General features: G+C 31.6%; 1 protein-coding gene across 6 annotated transcripts in view; it reads right to left on the bottom strand.

Annotated features, from left to right (window-relative positions):
- The window catches only part of LOC124368006 (inactive histone-lysine N-methyltransferase 2E-like), a 141,096-nt gene that overhangs the window by 109,898 nt on the left and 13,342 nt on the right, over positions 1-17,856 (bottom strand). Inside the window, exon 1 of one of the 6 annotated variants that reach the window (XM_046825311.1) lies at positions 14,914-15,066. The exons of 4 other annotated variants lie outside the window; for them this stretch is intronic. Coding sequence is in view for 1 of the 2 variants with exons in the window: in XM_046825306.1 (XP_046681262.1) it covers positions 6,452-6,459 (8 nt within the window). In the remaining variant the exon portion in view is untranslated. Of the gene's footprint in view, positions 1-6,451; positions 6,475-14,913; positions 15,067-17,856 lie in introns of those variants that run through there. One more of the 6 variants, XM_046825306.1, reaches the window with a different exon arrangement.

Raw genomic sequence — 17,856 nt, 5'->3', positions numbered from 1 at the left:
TTGTTACTACAAAGCCATAAATTTGCAAAGTTTAAGCCACAGAATAGGTCTTAGGGGAACATTAATTCAACCAAGCTTTGTTTGTCAACAAACACACATGCCTCAGGTGTTTTTAGATAAGAGGTCAAGTCTATTGGTTTTATCTTAAATTCAATTTTTAAGGCATCATGAGTTCTGGTTCCCCAAGTCTATTTTTGTTTTATATCATTAAATAAGCTTAAAAACGAATGAGTGTATTTTTTTATTACTATGTTTAAAATAAAAAAATTTCTACACATGTAAATACCTAAAATGGAAAGTAGATCAACTTGAGTGTCTAATAAACGAAGGTCGTGCCATCTAGCTGTTTAAAATAAACTTGTACAGAAAGTCATTTGAGCTTATCCTTTCTTTAAGAATTAAGATTAAGAAAAGTGTACTATGAAAATAAAAATATCTCAAATGATACAAAAATGCTAATAAAAACAGTAAATAATTTAATAAATAAATTAAATTACAGAAACAAGAAATTTTTAATGAAAAACTAACTGTGTTTAGCACTGGGCTAGAGCCAAAATAAGAATCAGGGCATAGTTTGCAGACTCGAAACTATAGGCCATTCCTCAAATGGTGGGGGAAAGACTGAGAAGGAAACCAGTTTGTAGCTGGACAACTTGCAGCAGACTACTTAGCCTACTTAGATGCTGCAGAGCCATGCCCTCTCCACCATTCTCTCACCACTAGCCGTTATATCCAGTACATTACATTATATTAAATAAGTTATTTGTTTATTAACCATTAAAATAAATGTTTTTCGTATTATCACAAAATATGTAAACTATGCTTATAATTATAAGGAACACATTATATTACTTCCAAATATGTTAAATATGACACCTCTAATTTGACAGTAAATCCATCAACTAAATGTTAAATTGTGCTTTTCAATTAAAAGTACGACACAAAGGGCAAGTTACTTTGATCTTAACATGTTATTTGTTTTTAATGTTTTATTTAACAATTACATATTTTTAAAGTTAAATTTTCAGAAATTACTATGAAACAAACACTGTTTTTGGTTCAAACCAATGCAGTTTTATTGATTTAATATGCACACATAAATAAATAACACTAATCATGAATTTTACAGAAAAATCCTGCAAAAATTGTATAATACTTGTGTACACTAAAAATTTCTAATGAACAATACCAGGGATAAAGATATGCAGCATTTGAATTTAAAATGTTGCCATAGCTTTTTTTAAATAGGAGTTTGAACAATGGAGTTCGTTGAACAGGAGGTAACATTTGGAAGACATCCAAATCTCTACAACTAGAATAAATGAAATGCCTGTTATAGTTTGATGCTATCTACAACAGTAGTTTATTACAACAGTAGTTTATAAGTATTTTATAGCTTATTGTATATGCTATAAATGTGGATTACAATGGACAAATATGATCTATTGACGTGACAACGTCTTAAATTAGGTTGTGGCTCGGAGTCACTCATGAAAAAGTGTAACGCCCGGTAACGTTACGATGCCCGTCCAGTGGGTCCGCCGCACGGGATCCGCACGGGATAAAGCAGATAACTGTGGGTGCGCCGCACGGGATAAAGCAGATAACTATGTTTATTCGTGAAAATGTGGAGTGCTTAGATTCGTCATTTACAACAACTACAACAATAAAGGTAAATAATTGTACACTGATATTTCATTATCGTAAACTATGATTGATTGATTAATTGTTAGATTGACACAAAAGTTGAGAAACTGAGTTTATAGGTTATGTCATACTATTGACAAATGTTGATAGTGTTAAGTAAATTATTAGTTTAAATCACTCTGCAATCAATCGTAATTCAGTCGATTGAGAAGAAACAGCGCGTATTGCTAGTCAAACATTTAAAATAACAAATTATAACCTCTAACCTGTCATAACAGTGCAACCAAACAAACGAACTAAACCGACCAATCACCACGCGCAGAGTTAGAATTTAACTGTGTTTAGCAAGAATTTCAAATTCCAATTTTAGTAAATGTTTTATTCAACTTTACCATTTACAATAACAAATTTTAATTAATTTCAAATTATGTACAATGTTTTAGTAAACAAAATATATTTCTATAGTTAAAATTTGTGCAATTCTTATTTTCATTCAATTCCTTGTTCCTATTGTGCAATTTAATAATATTCATATCAATAAATATTCTACCGAGAAAAAGACGTTGTCACGTAAAATCTTCGCCCGTAAAACCGACTTTACAGGCAACCATAATTTTTTTTTTTAATCTAATGCTTTATGAGACTGTAATCCTTTAATGCACACAGAGCATGAGAAATTGCATATCAAATTATATGTTATGAATACACATTAATTCATACCCTTCAGTCAATTTTTATCTCATTCCATTCATTTTTTACAAAGTTTTACACAAAATCTTGTTTACCAATAATAAATTTTGTGTAAAAATAGGTATTATTTTCTAATTTTTATTTATTTTATAATTAACTTTAAAGTACATCAGAATGTTAGATGTCATAAAATAAACTTCATCGAGAATGCATTTTACAATAATATAATAAAACCAAGCCATTAATAAGAGATGTAAAAGTATGGCTATCAATTCATGGTGGTACATAATTTACCCACTTATGTTTAACAACTAAATTTTAATGTGAATATTTTATTTCTTAATTTAATTACTTGATAACTGTACAAAAAATAATAAAAATTCAAATGATCAGCATTTTGCTTTTTAATTTATTTGGCTACTATACATAACTGTTGTACTAATTTTCTTTATATTGAACCTATCTTACCCACTCTTCAATTGTTTAATTTTATACATTTTTAATGAGTATGTGGCTTGTCTAATCTCAATACTAAGTTGACTTTTCCTTCATTATGTATACTTTCCTTGACATATTACCTCTTGATTTATGTGATATCCTAACCATAAATATAACTTTAGTTGTTAGACAACTCATTCCCATGCCACAAAAACCTGAATTTTGTTTTGGCTTTCCATAAATCAAAATTATGCACAACAGCATTCCATTCAACGGATATCCGTTATTTTCGCCCACCTGCTTAATCTATTTTGTTATAATACGTAAACAATTCATACCATTGGAAAGGTAAAGTGTTGCAGAACACAGAAATGGTATTTTTATTGTTCTATGACAACAGAGTAGTTTTAGAATGACGTTTCTGTTTTCGTCTTTGCAGAATAAATATATAACTATACTTAATTTATGACCTTTAGGTTGTTAAAAAATGTTACAAAACCTTAAAACATTATTAGAACAACTGTTTTTATTATAACAATTTTAGTTTCTACTAACCATAAAAAAACCTTAGGTTTTTTCACAGAATGTATTATTACAGTATTCTCTAGTTTATTGTAAATAAAACTATATCTAATAGAGTTAACTTTACAGTTTATAACAATTTATTAAAATTTTTATAAATTTATGTGTTTTTGATCACGAAACCCAAGTTTCTTGTACTACTTTCAGTTTTTAGGCTTAAACTAATTTATTTACCTAATGACTTCAACAAAACTAACCATTTTCTGAAACTAGACCAAATTTGTAACCTATATATTACCTATATATTTGTAATTTGAAACTATATATTAACAATATGTTTCAGGCACACTCCTCTGACTGTTACATGCATAAAACAAAACAAATTTTTCCCTCACCGTAAAAAATTCAAATGGAAATATTTATCCTAGTTACTTATTATTATTGTATTATACAGTTTTTTGTGGACAAAATTATATTAAATACAGTTAGGTTTGCAGTAAAAAAAACTATTTTTTACAGATTTTAGAAGAAAGCTTTCAAAACTGGAAAAAAACGGCTTGGTGTTTAAGGAAAATACTAAGGGCAGTCGGAGAGTTAAGGAAGGATTAAACTAAAGGATTTAACAGTAGGAAATAAATTTCATCCACAAAATCCAACATTTTATTGAGAGATTGAACCACTGGTACACAGATCTCAGGAAATATTTAAAACTACTATTGAAAGTAATTTTAATTCTAACAGTACTGATACACACAGAAGGCTATATACACTCAGTTGTTAATCAGTAAAATCATTCATAACATCTGATATGAGATATTGAGTGGAACAGCTGTGCATTGCACTTAGCAAATACAACTGTGTTTTGTCCAATATGATTGTAACAAGCCAACATTGTCACCAGATCCTCATTCAATAGCAACGTTTATGAAATGCTTGCACTGAAAGTGTAGCAATTAATTAAAACTGAACTACTCCCAACAACGATAAAAGGAAAATTAGTTTATAAAATAATAATTAATACTTGCAGCACTTTTAACAACACAAATTCACTGAATTTTGAGTTTTAATATAACAGTACATATAGTTTAATAATAACTATTTCATATTTGTTTGTATTAAATCTTGTGGTCGATGGTCTCTTGAGAAGACCTGACACAAGCGGCCCAGATCTTTGCAAGGAAAATAATGCAATGTTGTTGTCAACCTCATGAATACTGGTCTTTGTTGTGCATACATGTGGTAGCTAATGGAGGTATTTGGAAGTCAATCCCGCAAAGACAGTACTAGCTCCCTTCACCATAAGAAAGAATCTTGAGTATTTTCCCCGATTGAAGCTGAATATCACCCAGCTTGTTGTCTCAGAGATGGTCAAATATAGATTGCAAGCTGAGATGGAACAACTGCCTTCACAAGGCTAGATGGGCCCTTATTACATTGGGCATAAAACAGCATGTGACTTGTTAGCTACATTGTGCGTTCATAGAACCCGAAAAAACCATGTTGGTCGACACTGGCAGAGAAAGACACGGTCAAAACAAGCTTACCATCTTTTAAAGCTGTTATTAACAACTTCGCTTTTTAATAACAGGAACTTTCAGAAGCAGCCCTAAATCTGCATTTTAAGTTCTTTTACGACTTCTACCATTAGACTTGCTTGTCACGGCGGAAGCATATAAGACTGATTAACAAATAGAAGTTACAGACCAGTGGAGGGTAAGATTGATTAGTATGAGCCACTGTACTATTGGCAAAGTGGTATGCAACATTAGACAATATAGCAAAATAGTGTTTATAGCTAAGTGCTTTCTAGTAATAATCTGATCCCGCCCCGGGAGGATTAATGTAGGAAGGAGGGAAGAATAAAGCTAGATAAAGGTGATATATCACATAACCTGTGTAAAAGAAGTAAACTTTATTTAACAAACAATTATTTGACATGTGTTACATTATGAAATAACTTCAAAACATTCCTCTACTCAAAAAGTACTGGAAGGATGGTATTCTCAAAATTTTTCTATTGCATTAGTTCTGATATGTTAAACCATTTACCATATTATAATTTGGATATGAATAAGACTGAATTTAGTTAAATCATTATTAATTATTATATAATTAGTATAGAATAAGTAGTCCTATAAAAAGTATCTTTACAAGCATGACTTAAATGTATTTCTTGCCTTAAATCAATTTTTTTAGTATGTCAAATTTTAAGCTATTTTCTACCAACTGTGGTAATATTTTAACTTTGCATAAAGCTCGAAATATAAAATCTACTCAGTAGTTCGCAAAGTTTTAATCAAAATTTGACAACAAAAATCTGCAGACAGAAGGGCAATGATACCGCGGAAGTGGGACGGCGGTAGTGAGAGCGAGGGGCCGCGGTGGGTGCGAGTAGCGGACGCGCAGGCGCACTAGGGTCCCGGCAAGTTATACCATCGATTCTAGCCGTAATCGCCAATCGGGCCCTAGCATAGCCTAGCCGTTGCGTGGTGATGTGCGGTGTCTAGCCGCTGGTAAACAAAGTGCCCGAGTAAACATGAGAGCGGTTAACTTCCCCGCCGCACCAGTCGTTCCCGCATTAATACAACTACAATTACACATCTACAAAAGTGTAAACAAACTGTTGTTGTAGGTGGTATACAATTTTTTAGGGCCAACTTTACAAGGAATCAAATTATGATAAGCGTACTCGAAAAACTTTATTATGAACAAATGACAATAAAACCAAGTATTACATCATTAAAATAAAATATTGTACACTGCCATTCGATAACAATTTTAATATATTTATGTTTAATTTACAACATAAAAAACCCGCGACAAAGTAAAAGATGCAACAGAGCACATCAGTTGTATCGGGTTGGCCTGCCAGCAGAGGAGAAAATGGTTGGGACAGATATGGCCGCCAATTAGGGTACCGAACATGACGAAAACAACATGGCGTTGACGGCGACTGCAGCGCCCAACAAACACTAGGTCACCGTTGGAACTACTCACAGGAAGTTTCTGTGCCGTTTACCGTTCTGTACTGCGGATCGTTCGTTGTTCGCTCGTGTCACTGAACAACCAAAGTTGCCACAATTGCCCTTTTCGTATGTGCAGAATTTATTGATGCTAAAAATGTAATACAGTACATTTAATTTAAAATAGGAACCTTTCCATTATCCTGGACGTGTGAGGTTAGTTTCATTGTAATTGCCGAATCTGACTCCCACACTACTGCATTAGCTACGATTCGTCTTGTCCCACCTAAAATATAAAATGAGATTCACTATTTAAAAATGTGTTCCTTTCCTTTCTATCGCAATACCTCCTAAGATTTATATAATTTTATTATTAAATAAAAGCAATACACATTATGAATCTTTCTTTGAAGGTGACTAAATAGAGTAGCTTTTTAGGAGAATTGAGTTCTACTTTAATCAATCTAACAAATAAACAATGTGCATTGTTACATCAATCTAACAACACATTTACACAATTTAAATACCGGTAGCCAATATTTAAATTATTAATTTCGTATTATATAGATCATATTTTTCAGTTATCACGTTTTTTACAACCTTTCACTTAAAGTAGTAAACCTAGCAGAATCGATATTTATAATTTTTATTTTGTTTATTAGTACCAACAGCTCAATAGGTGAAATGAAATAAACACAAAATCCTTTGAAAGTAATTCTTGTAGTCACAAAATAAAGCTTAACTCTTTTTAAAGTGACCACAAAATATACAAATCTGATGCGACGAAACCATCAATGAAAAGAATCAGCAGGAGTGACGCGCGACTATCGTCTCTAACAGTAAACTACAACCACTTCCATCACAACAACTCGCTGAAGGTTAAACTAATGTCCGCGCTGCAATTATCGCGAGCGAACGCAGTCCACCGGCTCTGCCCTGCTCGACCTCGCCATTATACACGAGTCGCGAGTGTTTGCATCCATTTCAATGTTTGTCATGCACTCGAACTAGTAGAAGTCGCGAAAGTACTCGTCCAACGACTTTTCGATGACAATAAAAGACTGGTAATTCATTAAAACTGGTAACCAGCTAGTAAGAACAAGCAACAATATTAAGGCCACTGCAGCAGTCGTTTGGCAATTATAACCGTCGTAAGTGACTCATCAATGTTTTTATAGATGCGAGGCCCTGAAATTGGGGGCGCATTCTTTCTGACGTTTCCTTGAAATGTATTACTGTATCAAAAGACGTACTCCAAAACGCATATATAGGACTTGATTGATATAGGATTTACATAGGACCTTAGGTTGATTTAGGATTATTTTTGTACTGAGTTCGATTTAATTGAGCAAAATAACTTCCATCGAGAGATCAGGATGCTTAACTGTCAGAAGACTGTGCTAACTAGAAAAAAATCGGTCAAGATAAAATTAGCGCAGTCATACAAGCTATGAACCTTTTGTCATAAAAATGTAGATTTTCATACATATAAAAACAGGTTCGCTATAGGCGCGTGGCATGCTGGTCTGTACACAACATAGCCCACGGTTAAAAATAATAACATTAGTACAGGAACGATCGTCTGATGTAAATAAAAACACTGGCAGACTGCCCGCATTGGGAATGTCGAAACAGTGGGGAAGAGGCGGCACATCGGGTCGGGTCGGCAGGCGTACCACTACCGCAACTGTTAAGACAGTGGTGCCAACCAGAGAACGATAGAGCGAAATACAGCCGGAATTTGACGTGACGACGCTGCCAAGGCCACTATACACTTACAGCTGCGGCGAGGAAATACATAACACTGACTGCACTACTGAAGTACATTCCTGACCGATCGTTTATACCTGACCTCCACACCGAGGAACATTGGAATAGTTTTACACTAAAACTGTGATTAACTAGTAATGTTCAGTGCACCAAGTAATACAAAATAATTGCAAACGTTCATGCACTCGAGTAGAAGTAAAAGAAATATAATTTTGGAGTGTAACATGCGATTGCGGCCTTTACATTGGCGAACAGAAGTCGAACTCTCCACAATTAGTGTACCAAAAACCGACGTGTCTCAATATTTCTTTAAAACGACTATATGTGGTCCCGCTGACTGCCTAATCTGACGAATGGACTCGTCCTATCAGACAACAGAGAGGAGTCTCTTCCTGCCAATTGATGCCACTTAAATTCTCGTTTTATGTCAGTAACATACATTTTTAACGCTTTCTTACTTACCAACTTATTAAAAAGATGTAAGATATACTTCATAAATTATTTTACTTTTTGCGTACTTATTGATTGTATGGACCAACTACTGTAGGCATGTCTGTACAGTAAATACCAAGAGAGAAGAGAAAGTCATCTTCCAAAGTGTATAATTTCAAGTTACCTTTGTATACACGTTCCAAAATCGTGTGACCCATTTAATACAGTCAAGCCGTGTCAATGCGGGCGCCATGTTTCTCGCTCAAATCTGTGTGAAGAGCGAGTGGGGCTTGTAAGGCGTTGCTCGGCAACCGGGCCGGCAGCCTACCACCCCCTTGTGACGTAATGTTATCGATCCCCACAAGGATGGGAGGGGGTTGCGAGGTCAATATCACTTCAAGATGGACACCGCTACAATCGATACCGAATGAATGAATATCTTTCGTAGCTTTTCAAAGACTTCTCTTTTTTGACATCTTAAAGGATGGAATGGTTAAACTATAATAACATGAACACACATAACAGTTCATTTATAAATCTGACTTTGTGTATAAAAACACTTTCTTCTGAAAAACGATAGATTGCGAGATTTGTGTACAGTTTTTTAATCAATTGTTCACATATGACACAGTATTGACTATCCAACCTAAAACTTAATTCTACAATGGAGAAAACGTTTTATATTGAAAATATGTAAATATACATCTATAATAGCAGAAACAAAACAATAATAATTTTAAATGTTAAATCAGAAAGTGACAAGTTGTGACCCTAAACTGTTTGTTTTTATGCACTCTATCCTCCCCCTTTGATAACCTTTCTCTGTGAGCTGTAATCCTAAAACTGATTAATAATATCTCACACTTAACTTTTCCATTATAGTCAGACATCTTTTTAAAATAAATTAGTTTTTATGTACAAGTATTACACAGTATTTACTTTAAGGAGGCACTAAACAACTATACATTGAATTGTTTACTGTTTGGAGTTTTGTGAATAATATTGAATTAATTTACAATGTTTATGGGAATAATAGGAATTTAGTAACCACTGGAGATGAAGGACTACCCCATTTTAAAATCACAAAATAGATATTTTATATGTAACCTGCAATACAAATATATAAATATTGCAAATAATATTTTATACACATATTCAATTTTATTTTTAAACTTGCTTTCTAATTTTTAGAAATGAAAAAATTAATGCTTTTTTCTTTTTTCTATGAACTACAGTTTTTTCTACACATTCATTTTTCAATTAGGAAAAAATAAGGTCTTTTTAAAGGAGGGGAGGGGGATTTTCAAGGAGTTATAGTTGTTCTTGTGGATCAAAAACATAAAAATATAGCTTTTGAAAAATAAGAAGTGTACAAACAGCCTATGACATCCAATGGTAAAATAGTAACAACAATATTTTATGCAGTTAAACAGCATCAGCATACAAATCCAAAACACATACTGTGCTTATTTTATTTTGTTTAGGAGATTGGCTTTTCCTTAATATAATAATAATTGCCTGTAGTTGAAGCTGAATTAAAATGTTCTTAGATGTTTGACAAAATGTTCTTAGATGTTTGACGGTTTGCTTTTGAAGTCTAAATATGCAAAGAGAAATTATTTATGTATATTGTATGAATTTGCATTACATTTTTAAGCTTTTGGATACTTTCCTATTTCAACCACTCAGACTCAACTCACACAGTGCAAACTGGCTCTCAGCTCCTAGACTATAAGTTCTGTGTTTTTGAGGAATTCGCTTAGGCTGTAGTATAGTCTTCTTATCAGTTTTTACAGGCGTACAAAGCTTTCCTGCAATGAAGTCCTAGAAGAGTTTAAAAAGCTTGTACCCAGCATAAGATGATGTTTTATTCTCTGAAAGAGTGGTGCGATTAACTGGATGGACTGGCAAGTATAACGTAGAGCAATAATGAGTATTGTACAACTGAAAACTCCTGTTTTTTTTATGTCTTAAATTTTTTTTTAACAAAAATATTTTCTTGTATGTACAAAAATACAACTGTTATGATCTCTTGTTATGAGTCTTGAAATCCTTGTTGGAAGCAAGATCTGTGACAGAGGTTTTCTTCTTGAAGAATCTATTGACATTGTGTGCTGAGGTTCCTCCCGAGACTAGTAGAGAATAACAGATGTGCTACTAATGCAAAATATGTTATTTTAGTTGCTGCAAGTCCTACAATTTTTTTTTTTTTTTGCAACAAATATGCTTAGACTGATTTTTTGCATATACAATCTGTTTTGTTTGACTTCCTTCTGTAATATTGGAGACTTGGTCTTTTTTGCAGAGAAGTTGATTTGAGTTGTCTTGGTGGATGACTAGCTGGGCCTTCATTTTTCACGATTGTATTGATGTGTTTAAGGCTTTTTTTAATGTGATAGAATTACTCCTCTGATGTGTTGCTATGAATTAAAACTGTAGTGTCATGAACGTAAACCGTAATTGTGTTTTGGTTTTGCATTACTATGGTGAGGTAATTAGTTACTAAAATGAAGAGTATTGGTCCCAGGACAGAGTTTTGGTATATTCATATTGTACTACTGTTGTGGTTTTGATTGATAGTTAGAGACATGAACTTGTGTTGTTTGTTGTAATTTGACAATTTGTGAGCGGTCGTTGAGGTAGCTCTGAACAAATGTTTTTGGCCAAAATCTCACTCTTAGATGTTCTAGTTTATTGCATAGTAATTCAAGCTCCAGACATTCAAAAGCTTTCTTATAGTGAAGGAATACAGCTCATTGTGAATTTCATTAATGATGAATTTAATCAAGTCAAATAATGTGGTAGTCCATTTTTTTTTTTTTTTTTTTTTTTTTTTTTTTTTTTTTTTTTTTTTTTCCAGAAAGCCACGTTGCTTGTAGATTAGTAAGCTGTTGTGTTTTATTAGTCTAACAAGAGCAATTTTTCTGTTAATTTGAAATTAAGTTGAGATAAGGGAGATTGATTGGTCATTACTTCTTGAAATCTTGCAGTTTCGGGTATACTTTTCTAATTTTTAGTAGAGAGGGAAACTGACAGCCTTCAAATGAATTATAACTAAACTCATGAATTATACTTGTTTTTTCTTCAGAAACAAAAACTGATTATGAGATTAAATATTTTGTATCCATTTCAAAAAAATTGAATGGTTGATTGTAAAATCCAACTTCAAAAAGTGTATTGATGGTCGAGGGGATTGGTTGTTCCTAACATTTGGTAAGACAAATACATATTCATAGACTGTGCTTGACGTCTCATGAACATCACTCAGTTTATACAAGCAGTTAAAATTCTACCTACATGTATTATAGCTAGACATTTATTGTACAGTAGTTTAGAATATTGACTGTGATAGACCAGATGAACATCACTCAGTTTATACAAGCAGTTAAAATTCTACCTACCTGTATTATAGCTAGACATTTATTGTACAGTAGTTTAGAATATTGACTGTGATAGACCAGATGAACATCACTCAGTTTATACCAGCAGTTAAAATTCTACCTACATGTATTATAGCTAGACATTTATTGTACAGTAGTTTAGAATATTGACTGTGATAGACCAGATGAACATCACTCAGTTTATACCAGCAGTTAAAATTCTACCTACATGTATTATAGCTAGACATTTATTGTACAGTAGTTTAGAATATTGACTGTGATAGACCAGATGAACATCACTCAGTTTATACCAGCAGTTAAAATTCTACCTACATGTATTATAGCTAGACATTTATTGTACAGTAGTTTAGAATATTGACTGTGATAGACCAGCTAGTTTGCTTGATGTCTTATGAGATTACTTATCGTAAACCTACCATCGTATATTACTCATAAACCTTCTTTGTTTTATATTTTGACCATTATTTTATTTATTTGTATATTTTTGCCTATTTGGTGCCTAGAGTAAGTCTTCCCCCTCCCATATCCCCGCATAACATCAATAGTATAAAACAAGGTCAAGAGACAGTATGCAAAGTTCAATAAACTCCACTTGTGTTCACAGTGTGTGTGTGTGTGTAGGTCCTGTGCAGGTCATTTTGTCAATATCTACCAGAAATAAAGAGACAGACAAATGTTGTTTAATCAAATCCAGTTTTAAAGGTTTTACTTTTTTCATCAATTTACCTGGTTTACTTACATTCCAATGTTCCAATTACATTCTTAACACTATAATATATTCAGGTCTATTTAGTTGCTCACAAATGTATGTTTTACAACATGTTTGTGTGTATTAACGACAGTATAATTTAATTACAAAGATATAACTTTAAAGATGGTTTTCTTCCCGTTAAATTGAAGAATAGACTATACTACAGATTAATATTTCTCAAAAGTAAACTGGTGCTTAAATTATCATATTTCAAACGAATCACTTAATTTAGATGTAATGTTTTTATATTTTAAAATAACTAATAGATAATTACAGAATATATTCTCTAATAATGAATATTGTACCTAATTAACAATAATGAACAGGAAGATGATGGAAATAGAAACAGCAAACTTACTAGTGACTTCTCAGTAAATATTATATACAAGCAACCAGATAATTTGTCGAACAACCAAGAGTCACTGCCACCATATATGGCTTTATTTTGTTTGCACATAAAGTTGTAATGTAAGGATCAAGACAAATTTGTTAACACTTATTATTTAAAATATTATTATATAATCTTACACAATTTATGGCTTTTACTTTTTTTCTTGACTTGACAGCTGCGATAGAAAAATCTGCGACTTTTAGAAAAGATATATACTGATTATAAAAACTTCATACTAAAGAGCAAGGACACTAGTGTTTTTTTTTACTTTTAGGACCAGCAATTAAGAAAATACTGCTGTAGATCTATTTTTAAATTGTATAATTTAGTAATGAGGATGATAAATCAAATAAAGACTGGCCTTTCAATGAATAATGTCTCTAATTTGAAACATGAATAAATGTTAAAAAATTTAATTTAATTCCATAAAGAAAGTATAAGATCATAATGTATTATAATATGGCTGCAGTATAGTAAACGACCACCACCACAATCAAATCAGGGTATAAAGTTATCAATTACAAACATCTGAACTATCGAATACAAAAACATTTTAATTATAATTATTCACAATTAATTACTGCCAGATCTTTTTAATGTATTGAATAACAAAATTTTTCCAAATTAATTCGAACAAACTAAAATCATTTGTATGGTATTTGAGTAATAACCACAAGTACAATGCTGATGTATAAGTGTTAATTGCATGCTGTTAATTGCACAAGCTGTCAGACATGTTTATTCTTCAAAATAATAAAAGTAACTAAATGTTACACTGTTTTGCTTCTTACATTTTATAAATACATATAGCCTAAATAATTTTTATTCATCATTAAATTATCACTTTTTAAAATATAAAAACAGCTGAACTATACAGTAATTTAAAATACCTTTAATGTAATTCGGTTTTGACATTTTGGTTTCGTTACCGGTACTTTAGATAATCATCAATATCAATGATTCGATTGTGGCGGTGGCCACTCATTACAATGCAATCTCATAATAACTCAATATGTACACATAGTAAGTTCTTACAGAGCCATCAGAAGTATCCAACATTTCAGACACTCTAACTGGTCTCGAAATTGTTAATACTGAGTATATAACAACGAGAGAAAATAGAGGAATGAATTATAAATCAGTTTAAGTTGTTCAGAATAAAATATCAATCCCAAACAATCCAAGAAAAAACAACAACTAATTGAGCTAACTGATAAAGCAACATGAGATATTCTCTTTATCAGAATGCGAGTTCTAGTATTGCTACTTACATTCTACAATGCATAGGTAACATTATTAAAAATAATTAGTGAAAAAGAGCTTTTATATCAAACTAAGTTTTAGCCAGTAATTTTAAGAAGTCATAATATTTCAAAACACAAAATTGTGAATTTTAGAAACATTATTTTATAATTCGAGGTGGTTATATTAATAAAATTGAGAGTAAAAATGTATATAAAACAAAACATTTGATGATATGTTTAAAACGTTTAGGATATTTTATTAATTTAATGAAATGGTGCACACATTTTTATCAGGGTAAAAAATGTAACATTAAAAATAAGAAGAGACTGAAGAAACTAAATTCATGTAGCCCATCAAGAGAATGTTGCCAAAACAGGAAGTGAGGAGTATCCATTGACTTGTACTGAATAATGAGTTAAACTATGAATAATGGATAATCAGATTTTATAAACAAGCCATTGACTTTTCAACAGTCCTCTGATCCAAACCACTAATATTGTACAATAATGTTTAAAAGGAAATATTGGAAAACAGCCAATACAATCTTAACAACAAGACTACAAAATACAATCTTGGAAAACAAAACTAATAGTGAGTGCATTTACCTATCATTTACTTCTGAATCAATGTGTTGTGAAAAATGAAGTAAAAATAATAAATTACCTATTTTCTTGTTGTATGTAAACTTTTAACTGTGATGAAAACAAAATATAACATTTCTATAAACTTACTGCGTAAAAACATTTAACAAATTAGATTTTAAATCCAAGTAAAATTTTTTGGTACTGTTGTGTCAAATAAATAACAAGTGTATTTTGTTTATTCTCAACATGTGTTTACAAATACTAGCAAAAACACTTGTTTAATTATTGTTAGCTGTCACAAACTAATTTGACCCTATAATTTATGTACCGGGAGTTTGTTATTTTTATGAATAATAATACAATTTAATATTATGTTAAAATTGCAGTGACTTTGTGAAAGCTATAAAACTGTTTTTGTAACTAACATACAGCGTTACATATTCTTTCATAATTATAGATATAGTTTAAATAAATTTTACAATTTAAATTTTTTTTACACATGTTTTATAAACAACTTTTGTAAGTCAACATTGTCTTAGATTTTGCTATAATGTAATTTTTTTTAAGTATTTCTGAATAAGCCAAGGAAGCACCTCTACTTAAAAGTTCTACTATCCATTAATCACAAATCTCTGACCATCGCCTAGTTTTCTAGTGTAGTAAGTTTTATAAGACTATGTTGCTTGGCATTTTCTAATTTATACACAACATCCAGTGGTATTTTTATTTCCTATCTTTTGCTTCAGCAAATTTTTCTATAAATGCTACCTATGTAGTCAATTCTATACTAAAATTCTTTTGTACATAGAGTACATGCTTATTCTGTTCAATTGAATGCAAAGTAAGATTTTTAGTTTCTATTGACCCTTAACAATTTTTCACTAAAGAAAGTTTCCTAAGCCCTCGGTCCTCACATGTAATAGTTACCGGGATAAAACCGCCTTAAAACAATGTAAACCTCAGGGAAATTACTTTGATCTCAAATTACAAAATTTTATTCAGTGTTTTAATGAGGTTTTTTAATTTTCATACTAGTCAAAGATGTTTTGAATGTGAATATTAAAACATCATTTAAGTTGTCTGTTTCAAAATTTTAGTTCCTACAAAATATTCTAAGTACTCAATTAGGTTTTGTATTGCCATTGCTAGAGTTCTTATCTATTTCTTCATCTTTATTATTTGTTTTATTGTTAAAAATTTTTTAAGAGTTAAATGTGGCTCAAATTTTACCCGCTCTTTGAACTATCTGTTCTACTAATTATGTAACAGGATTTATCAAAGTTAAAAATATTCACCATAAGATTTTATTCAGCAGAATTTTCAGTGTATAGCTTCAAAATTTTACAATTTCTTCCTCTCCCTTAACCCTTTTTACTGCCAGAAAATTTTGTTACTTCATTTACATTCACTATATCGTTGATCATCATATACTGTTTGAAAGTTGAATGCTTGAAAATTTTCTAAGAGTTCCATATCCTTGGATCAAATCTTATCTATCAAATCATTATCAAAGGACAGTCATATGAAGAAAATATGTTAAATCTAAACAAAATAGTTGGGGTTCCACAAGATTCAAGTATAGGACTTCTTTTGTACATAAATGATCTCCCTTCAAACAAATCAAACAGTCTAATACCTTATGCAGATGATACGACTGCAGCTGTTAATAAATTGTAAAATGGACTGAAACCAAACCAAGAAAAAAATAATTGTAGAACTGTTTACTCCTTAATCAAGAAATTATTATTTTAGTGAATTAGAATTTGGATATAAGAGATTTTCTATTAGTAAAAACAATAAGTTTTTGAGCCTAAAACTAGAGTAGAATTTAAATTGGACTAAGTGCATTGAAAGTATTTTTAGAAAATTTAAACTCTACATTGCTTTCATCAAATGCTTATTTTGGGACATTGTTTAATCATATATTATGTTTAATTTTATTACATTTTTTAGCACGGAATTGAGTTATGGGAGTTTTCCAACAGATATAGACAAAATTTTGAAAATTCAGAAGATATTGTTAAGAATAATAACATTTTCATCTATATTTTTCATAAAATATTTACTGTACCAAGCCTAATAATTTTTAAAACCCCAATAGCAATGCAGTCTATGAGAACCTCTATAATGAGAACCATAAACACGATCATAATACTAGGTATAAAGCTAATTTTCAATATCCCTGACATTATACGAAAGAGGTGGGAAAGACCCCCATCCTACATAGGAAAAAAACTTTTAACCTTTAAATTTTAAGGAATTAATGTATTCAGGTACATTCAGAGATAATATTAACCCTTTGAGTGCCACAGCGTTTTGCTATATGGTATGCACAAAATGCCTGATATTGCAAGAGTCTGGTTAAAAATTCATAAAAAATTATTAATTCGTATAATGTCCTGGGTTTTTATTGTTTTGTAGATAAATATAGGTACTTTGGGATTATACCGACCACACCAGTATGAAGAACACAAAAATAGAAATTTATAGAAACAAACATGATAGAACGAAAAAACAACTCTTCAATTACAAAATTACAAACTTACAAGCATTTCCAGGTATTGTGATCGGTATTGTTGTCGCTGTTATCTTATCTTTCTCGAGAATCCTGATTACGGCAGGCCGCGCGGCATCACGTGATTTGCACGGTACATCATTGCCTTTCCATTACAATTCAATTTATATTTCTGATTAGCCCCTCTAGAATTTGATATTTTACTGATAGGTACTATCTCGAGGGATGTTTTTCTTTCGTCGACATCAGCGCGGGGCAGCAGCACCGAAGGTGCTGTCGAAGCCCGCGCTGATGGCCGGAGGCACTCGCATTTTGGGCGGCGGAATGTGATCAAGAATAAAAACAAGTTTTGAGTGTTTTTTTAATAAAAAGTTTAGTTTGGTAAATGTTTGTTTTTGTTGAATTTTTGTGTTTGGAGAAATGTAGAGGTAAAACACGGAAGTACAACAAAGCGATGCACCAGCTGAACGGGCGGCGAGACTCTGCAATCACGTTATCTACTAGACG

This window comes from Homalodisca vitripennis, chromosome 1 (assembly GCF_021130785.1).
Source record: "Homalodisca vitripennis isolate AUS2020 chromosome 1, UT_GWSS_2.1, whole genome shotgun sequence".
Classification (NCBI taxonomy): domain Eukaryota; kingdom Metazoa; phylum Arthropoda; class Insecta; order Hemiptera; family Cicadellidae; genus Homalodisca; species Homalodisca vitripennis.
This window is presented reverse-complemented; position numbering and strand designations above follow the sequence as displayed.